The following is a 16395-nucleotide window of genomic DNA, read 5'->3' as shown; positions in this document are numbered from 1 at the left end:
AGAGCGGATGAAGCCTGCCGGTGCCCCGGAAGCAGTTGCTGCAACTTCCGGGGGGATTTGTACGCCTGGTGCGGGAGCTCCAGGGCTCAGAGACTGCTTGAAATAGTGGGTGCGCCAATATGTCCCGTGGTTCCAGCGCAGGGTTTGACCGCCACATTACCATCTTTTCACCCGAGGGTCGGCTCTACCAAGTAGGTGAGTGAACCGAGTCCGCCTTTGGTCCACTCGAATTGCTCTGTCACGGTACGGCCTGGAGCAGGCAGACGCGGCCGGGGTTTAGTGCGCGGCTGAGCATGGCCAGAGCTGGGACGGGAGAAAGGCCGAGTCAGGGTCCAGTCCCGTGGTGTTCCCACGCCTGTGTGGAGGCAGGGATCGGGGGCCCGATGGCTGAAGGCCTCGGGCTCTTTAGGGCGAGAGGCCGCACCTCCTGGACACAATAAAGAGTTGAGGAAGGTAGGACTGCAATTCCGCACTCTGGTTTCTTGACGCCTCTTCACTTGTTACATGTTGGCCTGGATGGGCCCAGCGTCTGGACTTCTCGAAAGGATAATCGGCTCCTTAAGTTTACCATTAAAACACTCCTCTCCGTTTTCCTTTGTTTGCAGCCTGCACTTCCTTGTAGCTGTTAATTCCACACTGGCATTCAGACCCTTTTATATGCCGGACCCTGTGCTGGTCCTAGGGGATGCAAAGATGTCACACCCTCTCCTATACTGAAGCTCACAGCTTAAAGGCAGTGGCAGATACGTAAACAAACGGATAAAAAGAAAAAAAAATGCCAAATTCCAAGGATCTACAGGGATCAGGACATCTTTGAAAAACTGGTAGATCGAGTGAGTGGCTGTCAGTTCTAGAGCTGTTCTTGAAGTTAGCATCCCCTTTTAACCCACATCTGAATGTTTCTAAATAGTTTAAAAGCTTTTTCTGAATTGTAGATGAGATATGGTGAATTAGCTGAAGAAGAGCTTTAGTGGAAATAAATCCTAAACTACTTACAATTCATTTAGTGTAACAATATATTTTGTTGGATCGAAATGGTGTTAGGGATTCTTAACCTCTTGCCATAGAGAATTTAGTATCTGGAGAATCTGATTTACATCAGGCCTCATGATCCTTTGATTTTTGAGTGAGTTTAGTACCTTAGTGCTTTGGAGAGGACAGTAATATCATCTGAGCTTGGAAATCCTAAGAGAAATAGTTGAAGATAACTTGGAATGAAACTTACACAGTATATGGCTATATACTGTATATAATGTAGCAAGAGACAACAAGGGTAATTCAATAACCCTTTTCACTCATCCTCAATTGAAAAATAAGACCAAAGACAGAAGAAAGATAATTCCTCAGGGAAGTTTCATTTTTAGTTTCTTTCCCAAGTTTTAAAGAATTTTTCTGTATTCTGCTTTGTATGTTCTATTTTATGATTTCTAATATGTGAACAGGAAAAGTCAGACCTACTCTTTGCTATACCATATTGTGAAATCCAGCCATACAGTAATCTTTAATGCTTCCAGATTTGGTAGTAGAAAGGCTGGATATAGGGTCAGTTAAGTAATTTAAAAAGATTTGGAATGAAATACGTAGTCCAAAAGCTTACTATCTAGACAGGATGACTTTAAGCTCTGCTTTGCTGAATAACACATTCTGCTGTGCAGGGCACTAATTAGACATTGCTAGAAAAAGGAAAGTGAAAGAATAGTTAGTATGAGCAAGCAGTACAGAGAAGAGTTCAGGCCCTGGAGCCATACCTGGATTCCGATCCTTGCATGCTGCATACTAGCCAACCTTGGCAAGGGGTCTATGACATACACATTAGCCTTGGTTTTTGTTTGCAAAGTTGGGTTAATAATTCCTGTGTGCGTGTTTTGAGGATTAAATATAACGATACATGTAGAGTGCTTAGCACAGTATTAAGTGTTCAATAAATGTAATTAGATGCTTATTTGATTCTTTGGCTCATTTTTTTGGTTTGTTAGCTTAGTAGCTCTGTAAACATGGAATATTTACTTTTTTATGGTCTATCCATACTTGGTTCTTGAGTGAATTACTTGTACTTTATGATAATACTGTAATTGCTATTTATGAGTTTATAAACTTTAGAATCCACCAGAGACAAACTATGTAAGAATTATGAGTGCAAATTGTTAACCTTGATAGTGGAAAATTAATAAAGCAAAACTGGGAAGGTGACTGGGAAGGAAAGAGTAATGGAGAGGTAAGTATATGCTCCTCTTCTGTAGTTGGGACTCAAAACATAAATGTAGTCTAAAGGTAATAAATTAAAAAATAGAGGTATAAATTTCAAGTTAAAATGTTACCCATAATTATAAGCTGTTGACAGTGTTTCCTTCCAGGGAGTAATAGAAAGATTTGTGATTGTCGTTTGTACTCTTTAGTAACTATTGAAAATTCTCTTTTAATGAATGTATTCAAGGTGTGTGTGTGTAAAAATTGTAGTGCTATACACAGAGCACCTAGCTTTGAAATCTAATTTCAGAAATCCCTAAGATATCAGTGAGGAAACTAAGCCCTAGGTGGGACAAAATAAACCTCACTACTTTCAGGGTTTTCTCTTCTGATTTTCCTGATCCTTTGCTGGGTAGGTCTGGCAAGGGAGGTGAGGAGTGTCATTTGAATTTGCCTGCCAGGTGGATATGAGCACTGCCTAGTTGCTTCTAAGAAGGGAGTATACTGATAAGAAACAGGAAAGAAATAGACTAGTAGAAACAGACTGGATAGAACAGTTTTCTAATCTAGAAATACCAGTCTGTCGTTGGTATCACAGCCAGGATTCCTGGGTTCAAGTCCTTGCTCCACACCAACTATGAGAATTTTCTTCCATTTGTAAAATAGAAATAATAATTCCATCTCCCTTTTAGGGCTCTACAGATTTAATGACTTAATAGATATAATGTACTTATTAGAACAGTATCTTTCACAGGGTAAGTGCTCAGTAAATGTTTCAGTGAGGGATGCTGCCAGAAAGAACACATGGGTGATACAAAAAAATCAAGAGTTTTACAAATAAATAGACTTTTTACATCTTTTGCTAATGAAAACATACTCATTTTAAAGTAGTATTTCTGGGGCACCTGGGTGGCTCAGTCAGTTGAGCATTTGACTTTGGCTCAGGTCACGATCTCAGGTTCATAAGTTTGAGCCCCACATTAGGCTCACTGCTGGTGGTGTGGAGCCCATCTTGGATCCTCTGTCACCCCCCCCCACCCCTCTCTCGCTTGCGCGCTCTCTCTCTCTCTCTCTCTCTCTCTCTCTTTCATTCTCAAAAATAAACAAACATTAAAAAATAGTGTTTTCTGAACCTCATGCCCTCCTCAAATCAGATTTGATATTAAATGTGTGTATACATAAATACATATTGTAAGTACACCAAAAAGTAATGACATCAAACACTATTATTTTTTCAAATCTCATAATCACCCCCCACATCCCCATGCCAGTGCCAAGATGTCTAATGACCCTACCTGCTTAAAGATCATAGTTGTTTTGTTTTTCGTTTGAGAGAGAGAGAGAAAGAGAGCTTGAGCTCACTAGCGAATGGGGGAGAGGGGCAGGGAAGCAAGGTCGGGGAGGGAGGGAGAGAGAGAAAGAATCCCAAACAGACTCCACACCCAGTGCAGAGCTAGATGCAGGGCTCAATCCCATGACCTGAAATCTTGACTTGAGCCAAAATTAAGGGTTGGATGTTGAACTGACTGAGCCACCCAGGCGCCCCAAGGATCATAGTTTTCAAGAGGGTGATATTAGGTAGTGGTATGGAGAGAGATGCACTTCTCATTTAGGTTTCAAGGTTAGGGAAAGAAGAATAAACAGCTTCCAAAAATCTTAATAACAAAAAGTTTCTAGCATGTAGCATTGAAATTAAATATTGTAGAATACCTGCCTTGCCCCAGTAGAGCAACCTTGTTGGTTTTTTTTTTTTCGTAACCAAACATCATAGAATGAATAGATCTCTCATTTTTATTTTTCCAGCCCATGTTTATATTATATGAAGAGAAAAAAACATACCTATTTCTCAAAACTCAGTACAGCATTTTAAACAAAATTATGGGTGGGAAAAATCTTGACTTATAGTCCTGTAATTGGCAGACCCTCAGAATCCCCTGTAGATGCCTTGCAAAGCCCATGAGTGTTCATTCATAAAGAGGTAATGCATCTCTGCTATTGCCAACTCAGCAGGTCATAGTATGAGCCATTGTCTGATACTGTGCTTGTCCTAAATGTTTTGTCGCAATATCTTTTATATTTTCCCCCATTTTTCCTCCTAGTATACAAATGACTCCCAGAAAAGTTGGGAAAGTGCTGGGAAAAAGTATAAGGAAAGAAAGTGAACAAGAGGTGACTGTGAAAGAAAGGTCTCCATACAGAACAACTGCTTATTTGCCATTTTGTTTGTGGTCAAGGAACCAACTTATGTTCTAACCTAATGGTTTAGTGTTAGGTTGAACCATGGAAACTGCTGATATTTGACTGTTTTGTTTGTTTTTTTACCTATAAAAGTGAGTGTTTCGTGGCTCAATCTAATACCTTACAAATAGGTATTTTACTATGTATTTAAGAAAATGAAGGCTTGAGATTGAATTAATTCATTATAATTTGTTCCATTTTTAAAATGGGAAATGGGCTATCACTTATCCTGCATAATTTTGGACATTCAAAAACAGATTATGGAGATTAATAGTACTTACTAGTTTGTAAGTTTCTGAAATTTTACCCTAAAAACCCTAATCTTTGGTGATGAAAATAAAGTGTTTACTCTTTCCAATATTTGAATTCAGGCTTAAAAAACAAATATACCTTTAAATGTTCCCCTTATGCTATTCTTTTTTTTCTTAATTGTCCTTCATGCTCACCTCTGCTGTAAACTATATTTTTATCCTACCAGTATTTCTTTAGAAGATACTCTTCAGTTAATATGTTGTCTCAAGATTTTTACTCCAGCAGTTAACATTTTTCTGAAAGTTATTATAAAATATATATTTTATGCTGGTGATATTATAATAGGGATTCATTTATACAAAATTTTATTGAAAATTACAGTGCAACATGGTGAGTACTTAAATAACAGTACAAAGAAGGTTATAGAAAGTGATACATGAGGTACCTGGCTGGCTCAATTAGTTGAGTGTGTGGCTCTTGATCTCAGGGTTATGAGTTGGGAGCTCTATGTTGGGTGTAGCTATTACTCAAAAAAAAAAAAAAAAAATCTTAAAGAAAGAAAGTGACATAGCCAGGGAGAGCCAGGAAAGGTTCCTCAGAGAAGGTGAATTAATCTAGATGGGAATTAGATAAGGAAATATGGGGGAAACCAGGTTTATTTTACCTTTCCTTAGTTTCTTATTTTTTTAACGTTTATTTTGAGAGAGGGAGAGGGAAGGAGGGAGCCTGTGAGCAAAGCATGGGCAGAAGGAGGGGAAAGAGGATCCAAAGTGAGCTCTGTGCTGACAGCTGAGAGCCCGACACAGGGCTCGAACTCACAAACTGTGAAGTCATGACCTGAGCCGAAGTCTGAAATTTAACCAATTGAGCCACCCAGGCACCCCTTCCTAGTTTTTATCTTTCTTTCTTTCTTTTTTTAGGTTTATTTATTTTTGAGAGAGTGTGTGTGAACAGGGGAAGGGCAGATCGAGAGGGAGAGACAGAATCTGAAGCAGGCTCCAGGCTCTGAGCTGTTACCACAGAGCCTGATGTGGGGCTCAAACTCATGAACTGTGAGATCATGACCTGAGGTAAAGTCGAAGCTCAACTGACTGAGCCACCCAGGCGTCCCCCTAGTTTCTTAAAGTAGTAACTTAAATCATTGATTCTTTAGACCTTTTCTAATGTGAACAAGGCTAGTATACTAGTTGTTAAGTCACAGTTACTGTGGATCAGGAGTAGTTTGCTTAGAATATCACAAGGCTGCCATTGCGATGTTGTCCAGGTTGTGTTTTCATCTGGAGGCTCAACTGGAAAAGACTCTGCTTTCAGGCTCACTGAGGATGTTGGCAGAATTCATTTCCTTTCAGTATAGAACTGAGGGTTCCATGGGGTGCCTGGGTGGCTCAGTTGTTTAAGTGTTCGGCTTTGGCTCAGGTCATGATCTCACTGTTCATGGGTTCGAGCCCCGCATTGGGTTCTGTGCTGACAGCTCAGGGCCTGGAGCCTGCTTCAGATTCTGGGTCTCCCTCTCTCTCTGACCCTCCCCTGCTCTCACTGTCTCTCTCTGTCTCTCAAAAATAAATAAAAAACATTAAAAAAAACAATTTTAGAACTGAGGGTTCCAGGTACCTGCTGACTGTTACCTGGAAGACACCCATGGTTCCTTGTCATACAGCCATTTAGGAAGCCAGCAAGAGGACTCTCTAGAGTTAGTGTGCTAGTAAGACAGAGTTTTTATATGTGTTTATATTTATATAATATATGTGTATTAATATTGAATGCTTATGTATTTTTATATATAAACTATATATAATTTTATTGATAAAGGAGACACAAGTACAGTTAAGGACTGAAATTAGCCTCATGTCACAGGTAAATCATTTTGTAAGCTCACTTAATGACATCTGTAAATGCCATAATTGTTACCGCTGATAATATTTTTACATCCAAAGCTATAAGTGTACATTTCAATTTATGAAGTAATTGGAATTAGTTTGTTATTAGGAGCATTAAACTGTATTAATTAAACATTTTTATTTTTTAATTTTGCATATGTATTCATTTGGGGCAGACATTTACCTTTGTAAGGCAAAAAAACAATGTTATCAAAAGGTGATGGTAGGAGAAATACGCAATGGAAGGTAACATACCTTTTTTGCTTTTAAGATAGTCTTCTGTAATTAGGAGAATGACATCCCATCACCTTTGCCATATTTTGCCAGAAGCAAGGTACAGGTCCTGCCCACATTCAGGAGGAGGGGATTACACAATGGTGTGAACGCCTGGAGGCTGGTCTGGAGGATGGGGGACCAGCCCACGTACCCCCAGTCCAACGGTCCCTGAGTAGGTGGTTGGTGTTGGCGAACTATCTATAGGAAAGAAAGAAGACAGACAATGTGAATGGTGGTAAAGCCACACTTTACTAAGAAAGTCAGTGTCTTTTATGCCATAGGGGATTACACATTTTTTTTCTCTTTAATGATTACAAAGCTTATGGTCCGTGAGAGAGTGAAAACATGCTCTGGGAAGGATCATTTTTTTTTTTATCACAAAAGAAAGAACAGCCGTGAGAACAGAAGTAAAAAAAAAAAAACCAGGAATGAGGGAGTCTGTCTCTCAAAGATTTTTCTTTTCTTCAAGGCCCTTTAGCAGCTATGTCTGGGCAAGGAGCTTATCATCTAAGGAGTTAATTTTAGACAGAGGATTGTGTTTGCCCCAACAGCAGGCAATGAGCTGGGAACAGAAATAATGTAAGGGAAAGCAGGTGTCACTAACTGACCCAAGTTGATTCAAAACTTAAAGATATATGCCTTCATTGCTCTTGCAAAGCGATGAGAAAAATTATAGAGAGGTTAAATAGAAGCCACATATGCAGCCCAGGAGGCCAAATGTCGCTTCACAGTCTTTTGATTTGTTCTACAACTTCCCAGATTTTTCTCCTGCGCCCCAGAGGCATAGCCATCAACGGTCGCTTATGTAGATTCTCCTGTGTCCCGGAGGTCTGGCCATCAACGCCATCAGTCAGTTGGTCACTCTGCGGGAGGTTTTTTGGCCTGCTGGGCCCCAACAGGCGGGGATTATAGTGAGGAGGCCACCTTAGGGTCTTTCTACCATAGCAATACTTCTTTAGCTGCATCCTACAAGTTTTGATATATTATTACTAGTCAGTTCAAAATATTTTTAAGTTTTCCTTATGATTATGTCTTTGATCATGGATTATTTAGAAGAGTGTTTTAAAGTTTCAGTACTTTAAAACTTATTGAGACTTGTTTTATGGCCTCTAATATATGCTCTATCTTATTAGTAAAGGTACCATGTGTGTGTATTACACCAGGTACATGCATATTCTTCAGTTGTTGCCAGAAGTGTTCTACAGATACAGCTTAGTCAAGGTGATCGATAGTGTGGTCCATATTGTGTATGTCTCCTTTGTGTGTGTGTGTGTGTGTGTGTGTGTGTGTGTGTGTGTATGTCTATTCCAGTTGTCATGTGGTGAAGGTAAAATCTCTAACTGGATGGGATTGACCATTTCTCTTTCTGTCAATTTTACTTTTGTGTATTTTAAACTACTCTTATAAGATGCATATAGAGTATGATCTGTCTCCCTTATGAATTGATTTTTCTATGACATTTTTTGACATTCTATGACATATTTCTGAAGTTTCCCTCTTTATCTCTGATATATTTGTTGTCTTGAAATCTCTACTTTTTCTGTTAATTAATATTGTCCATTCAACTTTCTGATGCTTACGGTTTATATGATAATCTTTTTTTCCATTATTTGTTAAAGTCTTATTTAAGAGTGTCTGTGGTAGATAGCATATATTTGAGTCTTGCTTTTTTATCCATTCTGACAGTTTCTGCTTTCAATTGGAGTATTTTATCTGTTAATATTTAATAGAGTTGTTGATATGGATTCTGCTATATTCCTCCAAAGAATGTTGATTTGTTCTAGCAGGCAGTTAATTTGGGTGGCAGCTCAGATCTCCCTTTCTTTTATCCTTAGCTAAGCTGCCTGGAGTCTGTCTTGTGTATGTGTGGTTACAGAATCAGCCAGAGAGTTGGGCAACATAATATATAAATTGGGTCTCTCCCTCTCTGGCTCTCTCCCTTCTTTTCCCTCATTTTCCAGTAGCTGCAGTCACCCCCAAACTGTTCTCTTGTTCTTCAGGCCAAAAAGACTGAATTTTCTGTGGGTTTTATGTTTAGCCCTGATTAGGACCTGCACTCAGTCTATAAGCTGTGGAAACAGGAAACTCACTTCATGCCATTCATTTCTTCCAAGCTTTGTCTCTCCTTCTAGAATCTACCTACTGTGGGCCACTTTTTGGTGTCCTCAGGTAGTTATTCAGAGTTCATAGTTTTTAATTTGTGGAGGTTTGATCTGATAGAAGCCTTTTGACCATATAAGAAATAGAACTGAGAAACATTTTGAAGCATTATGCTTTAGAAATTACTTGTGGTAATGGTAAAAATAAACTATTATAACCTAGTTGAATCTGAGGTAGATTTGAGGATTTTCTTTATGGTGTTTTGCTAGAGTCTTTTTTATTTATTTTTCTGTCTTCAACATAGAGCTACTTAGAAATATTTGATAAGGGTTTTTTATTACAGCTCCCATTAAAGGAAATCTTTGGCACAGGTAGTGTCTTTCTCAGCCGGTCCTCATCACCAGTTGGTTTCCAAACGTAGGAGACCAGGATTCAGACCCTGTGGCTGGAGTAATACTTGATAGAATTTTTAAAACATCTATTATATTAAAATGTCAATAAGGATTAGAGTTATGAGTGATTTTTTTCTTTACATTGTTTTTTATATTCCCTGTATTTTCTACAGTGAGCAAATATTTCTGTTGCTATTTTTATGACTAATATTTTAATTTCTTTTTTTAAAATTCAAATTAGTTAACCTACAGTGTAGTATTGGTTTCAGAAGTAGAACCCAGTGATTCATCACTTACATATCACACCCAGTGCTCATCCCAGCAGTGCCCACCTTAATGCCCATCACCCATTTAGCCTACCCCGCCACCCCCCTCCCCTCTAGCAACCCCTGGTTCTCTGTATTTAAGAATCTCTTATGGTTTGCCTCCCTCTCTGTTACCTTATTTTACCTTATTTTTCCTTCCCTTCCCCTATATTTATCTGCTGTGTTTCTTAAATTCCACATATGAGTTTAATCATAGGATATTTCTTTCTTTGCCTGACTTGTTTTGTTTAGCATAATACACTCTAGTTTCATCCACATTGCTGCAAATGGCAAAATTTCATTCTTAACACCAAGTAGTATTCCATTGTATAACTATATCCATTTATCCATTTATCCATTGTGTATCTATACACATTTATCCATTTAACTGTCAATGGACATTTGGGCTCTTTCCATACTTTGACTATAAACATTGGGGTCATGTACCCATTCGAAACATCACACTTGTATCTTTTGGATAAATACATAGTAGTGCAATTCTGGCTTGTAGGGTAGTCTATATTTAATTTTTTGAGGAACCTGCATTCTGTTTTCCAGAGTGGCTGCACTAAGTTTGCATTTCCACCAACAGTGCAAAAGGGTTCCCCTTTCTCTGTATCCTTGCCCACATCTGTTCTTTCCTGAGTTGTTAATTTTAGCCATTCTGACATGTATGAGATGGTATCTCATTATGGATTTGATTTGTATTTCCCTGATGATGAGTGATGTTGAGCATCTTTTCATGTCTGTTAGCTATCTGGATGGCTTCTTTGTAAAGGTGTGTCTGTTCATGTCTTCTGCCCATTTCCTCACTGGATTATTTCTTTTTTCGATGTTGATTTTGGTAAGTTCTTTATGGATTTGGATATTAAGCCTTTATCTGATATGTTATTGCAGATATCTTCTCCATTCAGCTGCCTTAAAAAAATTTTTTTTAACATTTATTTATTTATTTGAGAGACAGAGACAGATCCTGAGCAGGGGAGGGGCAGAGAAAGAGGGACACAGAATCAGAAGCAGGCTCCAGGCTCTGAGCTGTCAGCACAGAGCCTGACATGGAGCTCAAACCCACAAACTGTGAGATCATGACCTGCGCTGAAGTTGGACGCTCAACCCACTGAGCCATTCAGCTGCCCCAGTCAGCTGCCTTTTAGTTTTGTTGATTGATTCCTTTGTGTACAGAAGCTTTTTATCTTGATGAGGTTCCAATAGTTCATCTGCTACTTTTATAATTACAAAGTATGTTCATATTAGATTTAGATATTACAGAAATACAAAACATGGAAATGGGTAGTCTCATCTGTAACTACTCTTCAGAGATAGCCATTGTTAACTGCATGGGGCCAAAGTTTGTTTTCATGCTACCTCTTTGATCTATCTGTTTTAATTGGGGGATAGTTTGACAGCAGCTAGAAGTGCACAAGCTGAAGTTTGTTGTAGACAAACTGAAGAATCCTTGTCTTAGAAATCATGAAAATGGGAAAAACTATGATCCAGAAATTTTCAACTTGGTAGGGGAAAAAGACAATACAGAGTAACAGCAGTTAATATTGCACATGGTCAAATTAGTTACTGGCTAAAATTAGTAGTAGTTGTAGTAAATCTTGAGAAAATTTAGAGCAACTAAATTTGACCAAGGAAAACCATACTTGGTAGAAATAATGACCACAAAACAAACTTTTAATAAGATAAAATGTAATTGATAAAGACTTGGTATGATACGGGTGTCTGGGTGGCTCAGTCGGTTCAGCGTCTGACTTTGGCTTAGGTCATGATCTCACAGTTGGTGAGTTTGAGCCCCGCGTCGGGTTCTCTGCTGACAGCTCAGAGCCTAGAGTCTGCTTTGGATTCTGTGCGTCCCTCGCTCCCTCCCCCACTCATGCTCTATCTCTCTCTCTCTCAAAAATAAACATTTAAAACAATTTTTTAAAAGACTTGATATGATTAATTAAATCTTTATTGGAAATTTGCTACTTGAGTCTGATGAAAACGATTAATAAACTAAAATGGAAAGAAATGGAGTTGGTTTAACTAGGATTTATTTTTATCATTATTATTATTTTAACTTTGCATGTCTTGGACAGCATTCCATGTTAGTTTATATAGCTCTAGCTCATTCTTTTTAATGACTGCTTATTATTGCCTGAATCTATAATAATTTGTTCTACCTTTTAAAAACACTATTCTGTTTTCCAGAGTATGCTTTTAAGGCTATTAACCAGGGTGGCCTTACATCGGTAGCTGTCAGAGGGAAAGACTGTGCAGTAATTGTCACACAGAAGAAAGTACCTGTAAGTAATACCGCTCAGATAGCCAGTTGTTACAGAATGTAATGCAAGGATTTTTCATGAGTTCGTACAAAGTTATATCACTACCTGTATACATGAACATTCTTGCTTTGCTTGTGCTTTCCTGTTTCATTCAAGAAGTATTTACTCAGCGGCTATGGACTGTTTATCTGAGTAGACAGAATTAACATATTGAACTTTGTGGTAAAAGCACAGTGGGATTATAAGCACAGTGAGAGTTCTAGGTCTTTTGTCTTCAGGAATCTTGAAACAGGCTTTGATGATGCAGTTTTCCCCTATAGGAAACCTATCCTCTAAAAAGAAGACCGAGTTTCTCCCCTGCCTTTTTTTTTTAAATTTTTTTAATGTTTTTATTTATTTTTGATACAGAGAGAGACAGAGCATGAGAGGGGGAGGGTCAGAGAGAGAAGGAGACACAGAACCGGAAGCAGGCTCCAGGCTCTGAGCTAGCTGTCAGCACAGAGCCTGACGCGGGGCTCAAACCCACAAACGTGAGATCTGACCTGAGCCAAAGTTGGAGGCTTAACCAACTGAGCCACCCAGGCGCCCCATCCCCTGCCTTTTTTTAAAAAATTGGTTTTAACTGTAAAACTTGTTATATAGTTTATTATAATTCTATAGTATTTTTTATCCCCACACTGGGACCGCTGATTTTTAAAAAATTATCTTGATCTCTTTTGTTCGGTAGGACAAATTATTGGATTCTAGCACAGTGACTCACTTATTCAAGATAACTGAAAACATTGGCTGTGTGATGACAGGAATGACAGGTAATTGGCTTGATGTCTACTTAGATTTGTTATTTTCTTCAGTTATATTTGAGTTTTGTGTTAATTTTAAAAGGCTCCCTTTAGTGCCCGATGTGCAGATGATAGGGGTAGATTTGCAGTCTTCCAAGGCTAGTATCTGTATATTCAGAGTATTGTGAGCCTTTTTGAAATCATGAGTATAACAGAATTAGATCTCTTTGCTACTGTCAAGGAAACTGGACGGAGGCCCCTCTCTTAGATGATTTATTTCATATATAGTTAATGATAGTTTAAGGGCATTGGTGTCTATATATTTCAAATCTGGTAGTAATGGCACAGTTAGAAGTAGATGAGAATTATAAAAATTACTTTGGGTTTCTGTTTTCTGAAATCAAGAGGAAATCAAAGCCTACAAAAAAGATAAGAGAAACATTCTGTATCCTTAAAACTTGTTCTTTTGGGAATTATTAAACACTTGTAGAAACTATTTTGACAGTTGATAAAGGGCTCAGTGTAAAAGGAAGTGTTGTGTGTAGAACTCCATCTTTAAATAGGTTTTCTTTTTTGGTCATGTACTGATTGCTGAGTCATCAACTATTCTTTGGTGGTAGAAGAAACCATAGTGGACCACTTCTGCCTTCCTTAAGTTACACTGGAGATTGTATATGTGTACGGAAAATTGAAAATTGTCTGATTTTGAGGTTCACTCTTTCCTCTAAAGAAGTAAACTTTTGTTTTATATGCCCTAAGCGGACAGCAGATCCCAGGTACAGAGGGCGCGCTACGAGGCAGCTAATTGGAAGTACAAGTACGGCTATGAGATTCCTGTGGACATGCTGTGCAAAAGAATTGCTGATATTTCTCAGGTCTACACACAGAATGCTGAAATGAGGCCTCTTGGTTGTTGTAAGTACGCTAACAAAGCTCATAAATAATTGATGAATTACATTTTTTAGAAACAGGAATAAAAGAAAATTATATGAGGTGAGGAACTCTTTATGGTAAATCAGCTATGAAGGGTAGGTTTCACAACAGTATTTTAGGCATTATCTTTAAAGCTTTAGGTGCTATTAGACTTTTTATCAAAATACTTTTTTATTTTAATTTTTATTTTTCTACCATTTATTTATTATTGGGAAACAGAAAGCATGAAGCATGGGAGGGGCAGAAAGAGGGGGAGACACAGAATCCAAAGCAGGCTCCGGGCTCTGAGCTGTCAGCACAGAACCCAATGTGGGGCTCAAACCCACAACCAGTGAGATCATGACCTGAGCCGAAGTTGGACGTTCAACTGACTGAGCCACCCAGGTGCCTCTCAAAATACTTCTTTTTTTTTTTTTTTTTTTTAATGTTTTTGTTTATTTTTGAGAGATAGAGAGAGACAGCATGAGCAGGGGAGGGTCAGAGAGAGGGAAACACAGAATCCAAAGACAGGCTCCAGGCTAGCTGTCAGCACAGAGCCTGATGCAGGGCTTGAACCCACGACCCATGAGATAATGACTGGAGCTGAAGTCGGACAGTTAACTGACTGAGCCACCCAGGCGCCCCTCAAAATACTTCTTTTAAGGGTGTGTGATTTGAAAGATCCAAGTCACTGTTACATTGGGCTGTTTTAGTGGGGGTTTTACTGCAATTACAGATTGCTCTTTCAATGTAGATGTCTACATAGACACCTTATCAATGTAGCTCCTCGTTGTGATCATCCTAAAGAATTGGGCTCAAACACATACACCTGTGATTCATATTTTTAGACTATATCACGGTTTTTAAAAATAAGTAAAATTCTATTGAGAGAGATGAGATTTACTGATTTTAGATTTAATGTAATACATTATCCTGGAAGATTCAACACATTTGTTTTTGACATTGTGTCATTTATGACAATTAAAGCAGTCAATGTAATGATTTTTTTCTTCAACATCTGACCCTAATTTTCACCTCTCATTTAAAAATCCTGTCTCAGTTTCTTAAGTGATGCTCCTTCCCCCCTTTTCCTCACTTTTTTTAGCTCATCTTCTTTTCCTTTAAATGTTTTTGCTCACGAGGCTTTCTCTGTGGTCCTTCAGTCCCTCTTGGTTCTGTCTCGGTGATCTCACCCTCATTCATACGTTCATTTACTACCTGTATTCAGCCCATCACTGCCACATTAGCTTTAGCCCAGTCCCTTCCTCCACGGCCTGCAGATACTTTAGACTTGAAATCATTGCTGTTTTCTTACTTTTATCCTCAACTTCTCTTTCCTACGCCCACCCCACCTTCCCTGGTCATCTGATTAGTCTTTGAGCTTCACCTCAGAATATCTGTTCCTTCATCATCATCATCTCTTGCCTTTGCTGCATAATTTACTTGTCTTTTCTCTTTCCTAGTCTGTCTTCCATGTTGCTATGTGAGTTATTTTAAAATTGAATTTTGATTTGTTGCTCCCTAGAGAAACTGATTCCTATCATGTAAATTCCAAGCCACTTAATATGACGTGCAAGGCCCCTCATGGTTTATTCCCAAGCATCTTCTTCCATGTCCTGCTTTCCTTCCTCACCTGAAGTCCCAGTAGTACGTGGGTCTTTTGTTATCACCTGGATGTAACATGACCTTTCCTGTCTTGAGGCCTTTGTGCATGTTGTTCCTTTTGCCTTAATTGCCCTTCATGTCCTTACCATCTGTTAAACCTAGCTCATCTTGCAAGACTGGAGTAAAGAAGTGTTTGTTCCCCTCAAGCAGTAAGGGGATGTCTCTTTGGTGTTGCCCTGTACTTTGTGAATCTCAAGTATAAAATTTAAAGAAGGTTAGAGGTTGACATAACCTTTGAATAAAACATATCAAATCACTATCATAGTGTTACCAATTAAATAAGGTTGGAAATTCCTCATTAGTAGACTCAGTAAAACATCTGTAAATGTGAATAAAGTAATTGGTTAATATTGAATCTTAAAATAGAAGAAACTACAAGCATACCTCAGAGATATTGCAGATTCAATACAGACCACTACAATAAAGCTAATATCACAATATAGTGAGTCAGATGAATTTTTTGGTTTCCCAGTGCACATGGAAGTTCTGTTTGCATTATAATCTATTAAGTGTGAAATAGCATTATATCTAAAACAGCAATGTACATACCTTAATTTAACAATACTTTATTGCTAAAAATGCTAACATCTAAGCTTTCAACAAGTCCTAATCACTGATCATAGATGATCATAACAAGTATAATCATAATTAAAAAGTTTGAAATATTCCAGGAATTAGCAAAATGTGACAGAGACATGAAGTCAGCAAACACTTCTGGAAAAACAGACTTAACACAGGGTTACTGCAAACCTTTATAAAAAATGCAGTATCTGCAAAGTGCAGCAAGACAACATCCAATAAAATGAGGCATACCTGGTTCAGATCTAGAAATATAAGAAAGCAGGAGTTAAGTTATTCTTTAAATACTTTATTACCTGCTTTGCTGAGTAGAAAGAAGTTTGGCGGTGGTGTTTATTTTAATTGTATGTCATTATAACATGAAGAGATTGTAATAACAAAGTTATATGTACAGACTTTAGAATTTGGTTGCTCCTGACTACTAGGGAGTATTCCCGAAGTATCAAAGACGGGCAGTCTGAAGATAAGCAAGTAGCCTCGAGGTGTCTTTTGTTTTACACCACCATTCCCAAGGTGTATTCCCTAATTTTGGTTCCCTGGAACCATAAATTATTAAGAATCTT

At 38.3% G+C, this 16395-nt stretch overlaps 1 protein-coding gene across 2 annotated transcripts in view; it reads left to right on the top strand.

The window, feature by feature from the left end:
* Window positions 1-16395, top strand: part of PSMA6 (proteasome subunit alpha 6) — a 32055-nt gene that overhangs the window by 11351 nt on the left and 4309 nt on the right. The window contains exons 1-4 of one of the 2 annotated variants that reach the window (XM_029950265.1): window positions 33-195; window positions 11824-11918; window positions 12625-12706; window positions 13436-13591. In XM_029950265.1, the coding sequence (XP_029806125.1) occupies window positions 120-195; window positions 11824-11918; window positions 12625-12706; window positions 13436-13591 (409 nt within the window). In that variant the 5' untranslated portion in view covers window positions 33-119. Of the gene's footprint in view, window positions 1-32; window positions 196-11823; window positions 11919-12624; window positions 12707-13435; window positions 13592-16395 lie in introns of those variants that run through there. The other variant, XM_029950266.1, reaches the window with a different exon arrangement.

This window comes from Suricata suricatta, chromosome 9, assembly GCF_006229205.1.
Source record: "Suricata suricatta isolate VVHF042 chromosome 9, meerkat_22Aug2017_6uvM2_HiC, whole genome shotgun sequence".
NCBI classification, from domain to species: domain Eukaryota; kingdom Metazoa; phylum Chordata; class Mammalia; order Carnivora; family Herpestidae; genus Suricata; species Suricata suricatta.
This window is presented reverse-complemented; position numbering and strand designations above follow the sequence as displayed.